Source organism: Cryptomeria japonica, chromosome 4, assembly GCF_030272615.1.
Source record: "Cryptomeria japonica chromosome 4, Sugi_1.0, whole genome shotgun sequence".
In the NCBI taxonomy this organism is placed as follows: Eukaryota; Viridiplantae; Streptophyta; class Pinopsida; order Cupressales; family Cupressaceae; genus Cryptomeria; species Cryptomeria japonica.
In genome coordinates this window covers 626,775,159-626,789,160 of record NC_081408.1, presented here as the reverse complement: position 1 = coordinate 626,789,160, position 14,002 = coordinate 626,775,159, and the positions used below count along the sequence as shown (strand labels likewise).

At 36.6% G+C, this 14,002-nt stretch overlaps 1 protein-coding gene across 1 annotated transcript in view; it reads right to left on the bottom strand.

Annotated features, from left to right (window-relative positions):
• Window positions 1-5,411, bottom strand: part of LOC131855865 (AT-rich interactive domain-containing protein 1-like) — a 99,516-nt gene extending 94,105 nt beyond the window's left edge. The window contains exon 1 of the mRNA XM_059220009.1: window positions 4,704-5,411. Within this exon, the coding sequence (XP_059075992.1) occupies window positions 4,704-5,258 (555 nt within the window). The 5' untranslated portion in view covers window positions 5,259-5,411. The remainder of the gene's footprint in view (window positions 1-4,703) is intronic.
• Window positions 5,412-14,002: the final 8,591 nt, after the last annotated feature.

Below are 14,002 nucleotides of genomic sequence, written 5' to 3'. Positions count from 1 at the left end.
CATCCACAATCAAGTGCAGGTCGAAATAGCATCATACAAAGTCCTATAATTCGCTACTACAGTCACAGGAATGCTCAAAACATGGAACAGTCAGAAATGTATTAAATCTTTCTTCACAAAACCATACAAAACTGACTCCCCATATTTAGATTCGACCTTACATTGCTTTATAAGCTTCTTACAACCCTCTATGACAGTTACAACTAAATTTCAAATTCCCATGACCGTTAGGCTTCCTCCTTTTACAAATGACTCTTCAACTTCTTGTTGTAATTTTGCAACTTTTGCCTTTGTGTAACAAAATGACATTTTTTGCAAATTGACTTAATTGACCTCCTAGAAACCTAAAAGTGACTCAATTACATTTGAAATGGTCTAATCATGACCTTTTTTCATGCATTTCATGATGAAAATTCAAATTTTACAATATTGCCTACTGGAGGCATAAAATGCACAAGGTGCTCCTGCACCATTAGGCCTCAAATTAGGAGCCTAATTTCAGGTTTGTAATCTAATTGTTGAAGAAGATTCTAGCATCATCATCATCAATGGGATGCAAAGCGAGAACATGTTCAACTAACAAATAAAGGAAAGATAAGTTTTTAATACACATTTGATAATTTCAAATTTTTGCATGCTAGATGAGAACAAAATAGAACTGTCGATTGGTTGGCAAATCTTAGTCTGAAGAAGAATTTCCATTCTTCTTCTCATGTTAGTAAAGGATTCTAAAAAATAAACAAATTTTTTTCCCTTATCATTAATTTTAATTTACACAAATCTCATTCTATTCCCACTTAACTCTGCTTTCCCTTTGTGGTCTTTTCTGCCAACATTTCGCCTTACGATTTTAAAAAGAGGTATTTTAACCTCTATCCTTCTCTTAGGGATCCCTTACTATGTGGTCTCTTTCCTTTCATGCTCCCACTTTCGCATTGCCTTGCTTGTCTCTGGATTTTTCCTTGTCCATCTGGCCAATTTTCTTGTCATTTTCCTACAACATGTTCACAGCTCTCTATCTCCTGGCTTTACCCCTTTGCTAGCTTCTTTTTCTGCTATGATTATGATGAAACTCCTAAATGGGAGACGGCTCAACAAAGTGTGTATCAATTTCCCATTGGTAGAAATTTTGAAAGAAGGATAGTCCTAATCTAGTTCTCTTTGGCTGTATTTGAATATGACAACCTGATCTACTTAGCCATATGTTTCCTTGGACGCTAACCTCTGGTATGCAAATCAGGTATGGGCTTTACATCTAGCACAATTGTTGCCAGAATGCATAGTAACGAAACATGAGGATATCACCATCTGCCCTTATCTATGCGTAAGAGATGCTTAATATCTTAGTATGCAATAAGTGTGGCATGGTTGTTGTTGCTTTCCACATGGAGTTGCACACAGATTGTATACAATTATTACTAGTAGTCCTTGGTGATGGTAAAAGATGAATGCTTGATCTTTGAACCAACAATTTGTTTGAAAGAGAAAAATAACGCATTGAACCTTTCTATTTACTCAAGGATTGATCTAAGCTTGAGGACATTCCATCAACTTCTCTGCACCAATTACACTAATCATTATGCACTCGTACACCAACATAAATTCGTAATTTTCTTTCCACTAAATCCTGATGATTCTCCATATTCTTTATCTTGGTGGATTTGACTACTATCTCATACTATAGGGGTAAGCTAATGGAGGCTTGACTTCTTTCTTCCTGCTACTTTCAACGGGGTTAACTTACTCACCATTGGTTGGCAAGAGTTTTCCACAGTCTATGAGGTAGCATGTATGATTGCTTCTGGTTTTGACTGTGAATGTTTTTTAATCTAAAAAATATATACAGTCAAAACCAAAAGCAATCATACACATCACTCCCCATTGATTAAGTAGCAAATGAGGATCATACTTAGGCATGACCATTTACTCTATTTTTCTGCCATCACTGATGGGGTCTATATATCCTGTATGGCGTCTATATATCCCTAGGAGTTCAACGTTTTTAATATTGTATATTGCTTGTGTGTACTAGCATTGGTAATTATCATGCTCTACTTAACATTTGAGTTACTGGGTTAAGGATTTGGAGATGTATAATGGGAGGTTAAAGATCATTCCATAGTTGACCAAATTATCAAAGCATCTGTCTGAATTATGTTCCCATTAAAATCTAAATTCTAGTTTCAAGCTGACTTTTAAGGATTAGTATCTCTTATACAATTTGTATCAAATGATGAAGATTGTTTTTGCAAAAGACAAGATGTTATCCAAAGAATAGATCTGCACCTTACCATAAACAACAACTTGCTTTCAAATTTCTCCCTTTGTTACTTGATTCAGGTACCTTGAGCACTTGATTACAAAAATGCCAAAGTTCTTAATAACTTTTTAATACAAATCAAATACCTACATGCTCTACACCATCAGTGTCACATAAACAACAAAAGAGAAAATTAAGGCAAACAAAAAGGGCCAAGCCAAATACATCTGCAATAAGAGATTTCAGTTTTAAAATTCGCACAACTCATGAGCCAGAAGTGACTAGCAAATATTCACCTAGTTTTCCAAGCTATTTACGGAATTTCTAGTGAGCAATAGCAAGTCTGTACCAAAAAACTCTCCAAACATTAGAAAAAACACAAATATCTTGTTTCAAATTTTATTCTTGCTATGGATTTAAATAAGTTGTCAACAATTTAGTAGCCATGCATTCAATAAAGTCACTTCTTAGGCTTTGTAACAGAATTTACATGTTATTTAAAAACATTTTTTTAGTTTTCATAGTTTTTCAATTTGTTAAAATTTACTAAGTTTTGTCACTTCTTACTCGGTAGAGATGCCAATATCTTGTAAACCGATTGTATCTATTTAAAAATATTGAAGGAACTGTACGAAGGAAAACAGATTTATAGCTTCTACATAAGTAAAACCAGATGATATGCCGTTGATTGCCATTAAATACTACTTCATGAAGTGTACTCACTATATTGGACAAGTTCTCCACCTTCATTATAGTACAAGGACTGCAAACAAATAAAACGAAAAAAAGAAAAGAAAAAGCCTTAACCTAATGGACAACTCCTAATTAAAGGGAATGTGTTATGGAAATTAACTTGAAAGACCCTCCATACATGCGAATTCACATAACGTTTGCCTTGATTTCTATAACAACCAATTTACAATACAAATCCACTAGCCCTTCAAATCCAGAACCAAGTTCACAAATTTTAAATTACCAAACAAAACAAAAAAATCCCTACATTCCTGACTAAAAAACGAATAAACACACGATTCCCTTCTTGTATTAACGTAAACCCGCTACATCATTTGAGGTACCCCCACACGTTAAAAAAAGAAATTAATAAACAAAAAAACAAAAGGTTCGACCCACCTAGATAATTTTCCCTTCGTATTAAGAAAAAAGGAAAATAAAAAGCTCTAGCGTTCCACACGCAAAGCAAATTAATTGAACATTCGTTAGTTTCAATGAATAACCAATAATCTATAGACCAAACCCTCTAACCCCGAATCATCAAAAGGCAACGATTCAAAAGTATTGACATTTCACCGGTAGAAATCCTTGTCTTGGGGGCCTGAAATTTGCAGGATATTATGACCAAGCAGAGGAAAAATAAATATTTCAATAAATTTCGAATTTATAACCCAAATTCATTACACCAATGGTCATCAATATGGAAAAACGTACACATTCAGCTAATCGAAAGCTATATAACTTACATAGGGAAAAAAACTTGCAGCGTCAACACATAGGCAAAGGAGAAAGAAAACTAGAACATCAAAGACACTAGAGCATCTTAGGCAGATTCTACAAGTATGGAAATTGAAGGATTGAAACATCTTGCAATGACAACTTCACAACCATGGCATTGCATGTATGAAAGGCTGAGGTCCCATTCATAAATATGAAAGTTGAAAGTGTTTTATGAGTTAAGGGATGAGGTCAGGATCATAAATATTAAAACTGAAAGTTTATGAATTAAGATGAGACCATGAAATAGGGTGCATGAATTAAGGGATAAGGTCAGAATCATAAATATGGAAAATTCAAGTTTATGAATTAAGGAATGAGGCAAGAAATAGGGTGCACGAATTAAGGGATGAAGCCAAGGTGCATGAATTAAGAGATGAGACCTTAATTTTAAATTTGGAAATTGAAAATCTTCTACAAGTTAAAAGATGGTGCCATGGGGCATTGAATGCAAGAAATATGGAAATTGAAAATCTTTTACAAGTCAAAAGATGGTGCAAGTTAAAAGATGGTGCAAATAGAAAATCTTCACGGTGCCATGGCATTGAATGCAAGAAATATGGAAATTGAAATCTTCTACAAGTAAAAAGATGGTACCGTGGCGTTGAATGCAAGAATTAAAGGATGGGGCTAGGACCGTAATTATGGGAACTTGAAGTATTCAACTAGATAAAAAGATTTGCAGGTACAGTAGACACACGAATCCAAATAAAAAGTTGATTTCTATAAATTATAAAAATATTCAAACGTCTCATCCAAAATTTAACCGGACATCTGGAGCACGCAAAACAAATCCACCACCTAAAGTGACGAAAATCAACGAAAGAAAAGCTCTCAACAATTACATAACACATTGCAAAAAGGGAAAAACAAAAGCACAATCCATTCTTGCGCACGACGAATAGAATAAAATCGAGGCAAAACCGTTACACACCTTTAGAGCAAAATTGCCACTAGAGCCAAACAAAAGCGCCCTGGCCTTCAAAGCCCTAGGCACGCATTCCTCAAGCCACGCGCCCTTAAGCTCGCTCCCAGCATTCTTCGCAACAAATCTTAAAGACTCCAACATTTCCGCAAGAGAATCCCTCCGCCTCTTCGACGCCTTCTTCCTCTCCGCCCTAGAATCCTGTACAGGCCCGTCCACGATGGAACCGCGGGCCCTGCTGGTGCAGCCCCTCTGCAGCCACTTCTGCGGCTGCTTTAAATACTTGAGAAACACCAGCTTCAAAGCCGCGCCACAGGAAGGGTCTAGCCCCAGACTTTCAGACGCAATTGACGGCCATAACTTCTTCTGAGTAACGGCGTCGAAGCCTCCCAGATCTCGAACCCGCGTCGATACCTCGAAAAGGTCGACGTGCTTCCCTTGCGCGATCATCACCGGTAAAGGCCTCAGGCGTGTCTGAGGGTAATCTCGCAAGCACGACCATACAATCTGGTAAAATATCTCTTTTTGCTTTTCGATTGCCTCGTCATTCTCGTAATTTTCCATGGCCGCCCTGAACCAGAGGATTTTCAGAATTTTATTTTATTTTAACTATATTATTTTAGTATTTCCTGCTACGCCTGTCTCTGTCAGGCACTTTTTCTGAAAAAATTTCTCATTTTACCCCATTTTTTTAATAATTTGGTTTTAAATCGCAGCGCCGTCGCTTACGACAGAAAAAATTGCGCAGATTGAATTGTACTACGTACATATATTCCACGTTTAGTTATTATGGTGGTGCTTTTTGCGGGAGGGTTTTATTTTTCGTTTATACAAATTGATTTAGTTGGATTACAGTTATTTATTTTTTAAATTTAGAGTAATTGATGTGCCATGTGTTCAATCGGAGAAGTTGTACCTTTGCATGTTTTGGTTGGTTAGCGTAGAAGTCGCATGTGAGGGGGGATGGATTCCGCTATTTTTGCGGGTTTCATTTTGTGCCGTGTAATTCAAGATTTTCTAAACACAGCCTAGATTTTCTTTAAAAGTTTATCATGGGTTAAAAAAAGGCTAAAATGGGTAAAAGGTTGTCATAAGATATCTAGGCCTATGGGATCAAGAGTTGTAAGAATGTATTATTTCAATATATTTGTTAGATTAGTTTTGGAAAAAAATTATTTTGTTTGGATGTAAATATCTTATTTTAGATCTTCATTAAAAGAAGTTTGGTGTTATGTCTAACGGCAAATGTCATCTTTGTAAGCATCTAAATAATGTCGAGTTTAATTCAAAATAAAAAAAATCATTTGATAGTTTATATTTAGATATTTTTATTCTAATATGTTTTGAAAGGGGAGACTAAAACATATTGTCAAAATTTCCATCGCAATAGGATTCTTTTTTTTATGAATAGTAGCCATTTCCATTAACAAAGATAGAGTACACTATTCACAAAAAAAGAGTAGGGGGGTATGAAATAACCCCTCAAGAGTCAAACGAGCAAAGCTCGTATAACAAAAAAACACATTAAACACGTAGTGGTTGAGGGAGGTGGATCTTTGTCATCTTTAGGACCCCATACATGAGCAGGGTCAGGGTTGTCGTTCAGGAAGGACCATCCTTCTTTAGTAGCAGCCTCTTCTTTCTCCTTGTCCTAAGCAGTGCAAGAGGGTAAGATTGCTAGAGCTAGATACAGGAAACCTTTTGAGGAACCAGGCCATCCACTATCACCACCAAAAGGCAACTAACCGCTATCACCACCAAAAGTCAGCAACCCACTAGCACCACCAACAGTCGGGTCCACACCCCTCGAGCACCACCCAAAGGTGAAATCCCTATGTGGCAGGGAGGCAAAGCACCACCTATTGAAATCATTACCACCCCAAATTAGTGGTAGGGAGCCTTACATCGCAAGGTTTGCGAGTGGTCAGCGAAAGAGTTGTGTCCACGTCGACGACCACAAGGTAGAGACCGATCATGAGAGGCAAAAGGACCGACAGAGGTGTCAGCTAAAAGATATGGAGGCACTATGGCAACCATACAAGGATCATTTCCCCAATGCTCTAAAAGGGTCTAAAGATAGGCCACCACTAACACAACCTTGTTAGCTTGCACTTGAATTTGAAGCATCACATTATTACATATACACGCTTTAGTGAAAAGCAAAACATGAACATCAATTGAGTTATGAGAAAACAAAACAACATTTCTATCTTTATATATTGTAAAGAGGATTTCCATCCTGAAAGCATGCCAAATTTGGGATGTTACATCCCTCTTGTCCACGGATACTTTGTTATGTTTTTAATACACTATATGTGATGTTATTTAATATCTTTGAACAGTGGTTCGAAATACATATGTGAATGGTTTCATTTGGAAAATTAGTAAGTTTGAATGAGCTATTTCATCATGTTTATATATGTTAGAACTAACAATGAGATTTTGAACTAACTGCATTGTTATGACTTAGTGGTTATAGGAAATGCATCGTCCTCTAAGAAGGGAGGGAAAGTATCAACGGGTATGGGAGGTAAGCAGGTGAAGGGTCAAGTTGTCATATGAGTCTCTAAAACCTATAAGCACTGGTCATGTCATGTTTTGATGATAGAGCCTACAAATGAGGAGTTGTTAACTGGGTACCTGATTTGGTTAACCCTAGATAATCAGTCGAGTTGTTAGGGTTCCTTTCGTTGAATATCTGGAATACTAAGAGGGGAGGGGTAAATCAGTATTCCCTTGAACTTATTAAAACTTCTAACTAACCAATCACATAACATAATTTAAATGCAGCAAATTGAATTAACACATAACATCGGATTTGTACGTGGAAAATCCAAAATGGGAAAAACCACGAAGAGAGTGTTCTCTCAAGAATGATGCAATATGTAACCGGTTACACAATACAAGGTGTGGCTCACTGTTGATTTGGGCTCATTATCCGGATACAAAAAGGCTCACTACTAGATAATGTAATATACAAGATTTGAACTATTAGAGTTGCATCTGGCATATGCATAGGTTACAGTTCCTTTGAAGCGCACAATCTGTCTCATACATTCACTGTAGTTAATATGTACAACAATGTTTACATTCACAGGATTTTTCACATATACACATAGTACACAAAATAGTTGTTCTTCAACAACCATTACCTCTAATAAGCAACACATATGGCAATATACATCCTCATTGATTTGACTGACAAGTCGGCTCAATCGGAAGGGTGAGACCGAACTATCCATACGTTATAGCGACCAAAATATCTCCATGTGATGTCAGCTTCCAACTTTAAATCATTAAACATCTTGTAGAACACGCTTCTAGCATATCCAGATAGGACAGGACCTAAAAACATCTTGAAAAAATTGTTCTCATTACTTCTAGATGGGACCAGACCTAAAACATCTTCTGGTAAGAGTAAATTTCGGAACACAAAGATATTACAAAGCAGAAATACATTCATAGCATAATAAGAAAACATCGCATATTTGAAGCAAACTTCCGGACTGAATCACATTCATACATGCTGAACCAAAATACACATTAATGACATCAATGAAAACTATGACAATGGGCCAACAATCTCCCCCTCTGTCATTGATGGCAATATAAAGTTATACATAATAATTTTGCTGAAATAATACTGAAATACCAACTATTTGAGAGTTTGCATGAAATAACATAAAGATAACAACACCTAACACTACTCCCCCTTTGACAATAATGACAACGGGCCAAAAAGAAAGGTTAGAAATAGTGTATAAATAAAAATGAAACTCCACCAAGAGGGGACAACCACTATCATCCAGAGCACTACTTAAGATTATGAGCATGTGCGGTCCAAGCGTCCTTGTGCTTGTCCCAGTGAGAAATAGCCTTGGATAGGAACTTAATTTGTACCATTAGGGATGCATGCAACTGCTCTGCCTCTTGAATGGAGTCGAGAATAGAGAATGTGAATTGAGTGGCTCGGGAGAGGGCTTTGTTCATGATGGAAATTCTTACATTGCTCAAATATCTCAATGTACCTAAGGGAAGAATAATGTTATCGCTTTGTTGTTGTAGTTCATAATACTTCTCATGGAGTTCCTCAATCTTGGATCTTCCAGAGCCAAATAAATTCTTAGACAGTTTATAATTTGCATTTCCTTGTCGGACCTTATCCTCAATGATATTCATTTCATCTTTGATGCTTTTGGTGGCATCTGACCGCTAAAGACTAAAGGCAAATAGTATGTCATCGTTTTCCAGATAAGACTGACCTTGAGAAATAAGTTGTGCAAGTTGGTGATGGGTAGATTCGCACTTAGCTTTGAATTCATGCAAAAGATTTTCTTGATCAGCTACCATATCCTTCTCATACTTTTCTTTTATTTTCTCTAAGTGACTACTCAAGGAACTAATTAGCATTTTGCATTTCTCTGCATTGGGAGTGTCTGGATCTACTTGACACTCAAGGATTGCAGCATGGAGTGTTGTCAGCAAATCTTCAACAATCTTGTCCTTTTTTTGAAAATCTTGTCTTGCAGACGAAATAAATGCTTCTCCAATCTCAAGCTTTTGAACTGGATCAACATTAGAGAAATCAACTGATTGCATAGATGAGGTGATAGGTGGAATAATTAAAAGAGCAGAAAATAAATTCTTCCAAACATCTTCAGATTTCGGAACTGGTACCGACCACTGTTACTTATCTAGCTGCAAATTAGATTCCTTTGTCGGATCATCTACTTTGTCTTCCAAAGGAAATTTGGATTCATATTCATCCTTTTTAGGTTCATCGGAGACTTGATCATTTTCACCTATATCAATAGAACCCTCATCGAACTCTGAATTGATCGGAGGAACCTCAGAGGTTCTGAGAATATCCACAACATTATCCATAGCATTGTCCATGGCAGATAAATCATCAACTATGTTATCAACAGGATTGACTGACACATTCTCAAGCATATCGGTAGAAGTATTGGAATCAACAGGAGGGAATACACTAAGGTTCTTAGCAACTATCATAACAATTTCCATGATCTCTTCTTAAGTTTTTCTTTAGCATTGGCTTCTCCTAGAATGAGACTACCTAGAGTCCTTTTGGTTCTCAATTCAGTTTTGCATGCTTCAATAAAAGTAGCCTTCTTATCATGAGAGAGTGTGGAACCCACTATCTCAAAGACATGATCCTTAATGGATTGTTCCTCTTCTCTAGCAATTTGCTTGATCCTAATTAACTCATCGTACAGTTATTTTGGAATAATATTTCTAAACTGATCACCCGCAACATCATACTTAACACAATAAAGCAGAAAAGCTTTGATAATATTGTTTTGATCTTCAACGCTAACCTCAAAGTAAAGATCACCTACCTCTTTCGGGCTTGTACCTTGTGCAGGGGATTCGCATAGACTTTTTGCATCAAGAGGCTTCTTGATGTTCTTTCCTTTGGATTTCTGGACATGAATTTGGTATTGTTTTGTATCCTTCTCTTCCTCAGATTCAAGGACTATGGTCTTCCTTTTTACTTCTACTTTCTTCTTCGGGAAACTTGACGAGGGAAGATCCTTCTGAGCAACTTGAGATGCTTCAGATGCACCTACAAGCCTTCCAGAACGTCTAATTTTAGAGATATCCTCCTCGGTCAGTTTGGCCTTATCCATTGGTTCCCAAATCACTTTTTTCACATTCTTTTCACAATCCTTCTTGGAGTGCTCCATGCGGACTTGCAAAGACTTTTCACTTGCAGTCCCAAAACGTTATCAAGACTCATCAACTGGACTCTTCGATAGAACTTTGGTTGCACCTTCAAGCATTTTAGGGGATGCTTCATAGCCGAACGAAGGGACCCAAACTTTTCTTGGCACAATGGCCTCCATATAGCATTTTCCAGTTGTGATTACAAATTTAACGTCATTTTTGTACTTGACCATAATCTTCTTCATGATTCTATCTCTGCTTTGCATATTCATCTAAAAGATGGCGAAGAAGGTTGCAAATGCTTCATCTCTTGTCTTTTCATTGAAGAACCCTTGTAGCTTATATGCAATCTGATGGACTACCAAGGTATTCAGAGACCAGAAAACCCTACCTCGACCAAGTAATTCTTGCAAGAAATAGAATAAATTGCATAGGGCTAGGGTTCCAAATTTGAAGGAATGTTTCTTCTTCTGACATTGGGCAAAATTTTCTAAAAATTGTTGAGGCGTGATTTCACAGAGGTTGAAATCCTTGTTTAGCTCTGCCATGTGAATTGTCGTGGCTAAAATAGAGTTTTCAATGTTTGTGAAATAAATCTTATTTTCGACCATCATTGACAGATACTTGACCATCGACTTCTTGAAATTATCAATTGTCAAAGAGCGCTTATCAAATGTCACAACAATTAAGTCCATAACAACCTTGTTCTTGGCAGATTTCGGACTAGGAATCTCATCAAAGTCACTCAGACCTACAATGGCTTTCATTACATCCTTGGTTATGAGGTGAGTTTGATCCAACCAAAGGAATTCATCATGAAACCTGCTCATGGATAACTTAACCCATTTTTCGTCATAATAGAAATTGGAAAAATTGTTCCATGTGTCCAATTTCTTCTCAGCTAGGTTAGCAAATTCAAGGTGTACCTGGCAGTGCTCGTTAATCATTTTCTTGGTCCACAAGTCCAGCATCTTTCCATGATGGATGAATTCTTCCAGCTTGACATGAACATAGGATCGAACCTTCTCAGCCAAAACAACCCCAATGGGTATGTTCGAAGAAGCTCCAGCTGGATCAATCTATATTGCTTTGTATGGTGTCTTTACAAATACAGGTTAGGGCTCAGATGTTACATCAACTACCATAGGAGTATCCATGATCTCTAACTTAGCAAACTGTTAGCCCTAATCAAACTTGCTAGAGAAATCCTAAGCACTCTGATCGCCTCAACTTCCTTAAATGCTCTTAATCACTTCTTTAATTCAAGGTGAAGTGAAATTTATCAAATTATTTTCCTTATATTCCTTCATGTAATGCTTTGCATTAAATGCGCATGAGTTAACTTCCACTTTTTGATTTTCTCAATAACTAGTCAGATCGTGTGATGAGTTATGAGTTTGATGACCGAACTTCTTCATACTCTACTCTGTCGGTATTACGGTCTCATACTACTTTGGCAATGAATAAGGATATGCTTCCAGATTATTCCCCCTGAGCCAAAGCCACATACTAATTTCCAGATGAGGTGACTACACCGGAACTAGGTGTTGATGCATCTACAATATCTTTCTCTCTCCAAATCCTTTTCATATCAGCTTTTACATCTTTCACATTGATCCTTTTTGCTAGTTTGATTGGATTTTGAATCGTATTTTATCTACATTGTCTTTCCATATGTCCGGATTTGTTGCAGTTGTAGCACCTAATGTTCGTCGGATTTTGTCTTAACCTACACTGGTTAGCTTTGTGTCCAAAAATATTGCATGTATAACATATTCCTCTAAAGTAATTATTTATATTATGATCTATAACCAGATTTCTACATTGATTAGTTTTATGGTCATATTTATTGCATGTGTAACATCTATCGAAGAACGAGTTAGAGGTTTGATTCATGCTACTTCTACACTCTACCACCTTATGTCCTACTCTATTGCATTTATAACAAGAACCATTAAAAGAGGTGTTTTTCATACTTACCTGTTGCTCGACCAAAGACTTACCTTTTTCTTCCTTGGTGGTTGCTTCTTTTACTAGAGGTGAATGTTCTTTGTGGTTAGCGTTGGGTTGTGAACATCCTGTTGGCTTGATGATGATTGTAATATATTCATCATATGTTGTCATTGATGAAACACATACACACACATATGTTTATATTGTCTACCGGTATGACTTCGAGTTGTTTATACTCCAACCGGTATACTAAGAGGTTTATCTCTAACCGATACTTTGTGACAACCGGTATATGCATAGAAGAGAACTAGTGGATACACTTTAATCGACATCAACATGAATATCAAGCGGAGATTATATCAGGAGATTCAAGGATAATGGTTCATATATTTAACTCCAACCGGTATTGGTTGTTCCAACTGGTTTTCGTTGATTGTGTGATGAGTTATCCCACCGACAATTTTTGGCAGTATTTTTGTGATGAGTTATGATCACTTGACCATATACACTGCACCTAGGTAATTGTGCTATGATTTCTAGAGGCCAACATGAAATCGAAATGTCTATATATTGACATCACAATAAATTATTTCATATGAGTGAAAGTGATATGTTGTGTGTGAAAGGCAAAAGTGTTAAGATGTAGAGTATGTTGAAGAGCAGTGTTGATTATGCTTAAAAGGATCTGATCAAGCAAGTATTGTGCTACTCAGACAGATCAAACCAATCATGTTGTCTTCTACCAATTACAATAGAATTAAAATCCCCTAATTGGGTAAGCTCTAACAAGCTTCATTGTTGAAATCCTCTAACAGGGTGATCCATTAGTTTAGATTCAGAAATCCTCCACCGAGGTTACTCCTAACAGGGTACTACCTTTCACAGGGTATAAGCTTTTAACCAAGCTTTGGGATATCTAACAAGATTCGCTCTTAGCAGAGAACTTTGTAGACCTTAACCGGTCAGTTATCTATTACGACAGATAGTTAACTTGTGAGTTCCATCTCACCATGGTTTTTACCTATTTGGGTTTTCCACGTATAAATACTTGTGTTATGGTGGATGTGTTTACTTATTGTGGGTGTTGTTAGATCATTTTTGGATTTCATGCATTGTGTTTAAAAGTTTTGTTAAGTTCATCTATCGGTTAGTATTTGAAGTAGTTTTATTTTTGGTGTCACCGATTCACCCCCCCTCTCAGTGCTTTTCAAGTCCATCACATCCACCAGATTTATTTTTTGCTTCCTTTTTGGTTTCCAGAATTTCCTTTGCATATATCAACATATCAGGCTTACTGAGTTCAATTTTTCTCTCTTGTTTCTGAAGAAGTTGAGAAAGTACAACTTCAGAGATCCCAAGAGCATCTGCAAGCAAAATACCTGTCACGGGAGAAGAGTGGAGACATAACACAAAAAAGGATCTGAAGAAAAGATTATCATTTTAGAGAGGGAATTGAAAAAGAAAAATTACAATACAATCCTTATGACAGGAGAATAGAAACCCTAAAGATGTGCAACCCTAAAGAAACCCTAAAGGGATAAAGAGTATTTAATAATTATTAAATACCTACAATATTATTAAATGCCTAAGTTTAGCTTAAGAGTAGAGTCTAATAGACTAGTAATTAAATAAATAATTATTAGCTAATACAAGATAAGTCTAACACC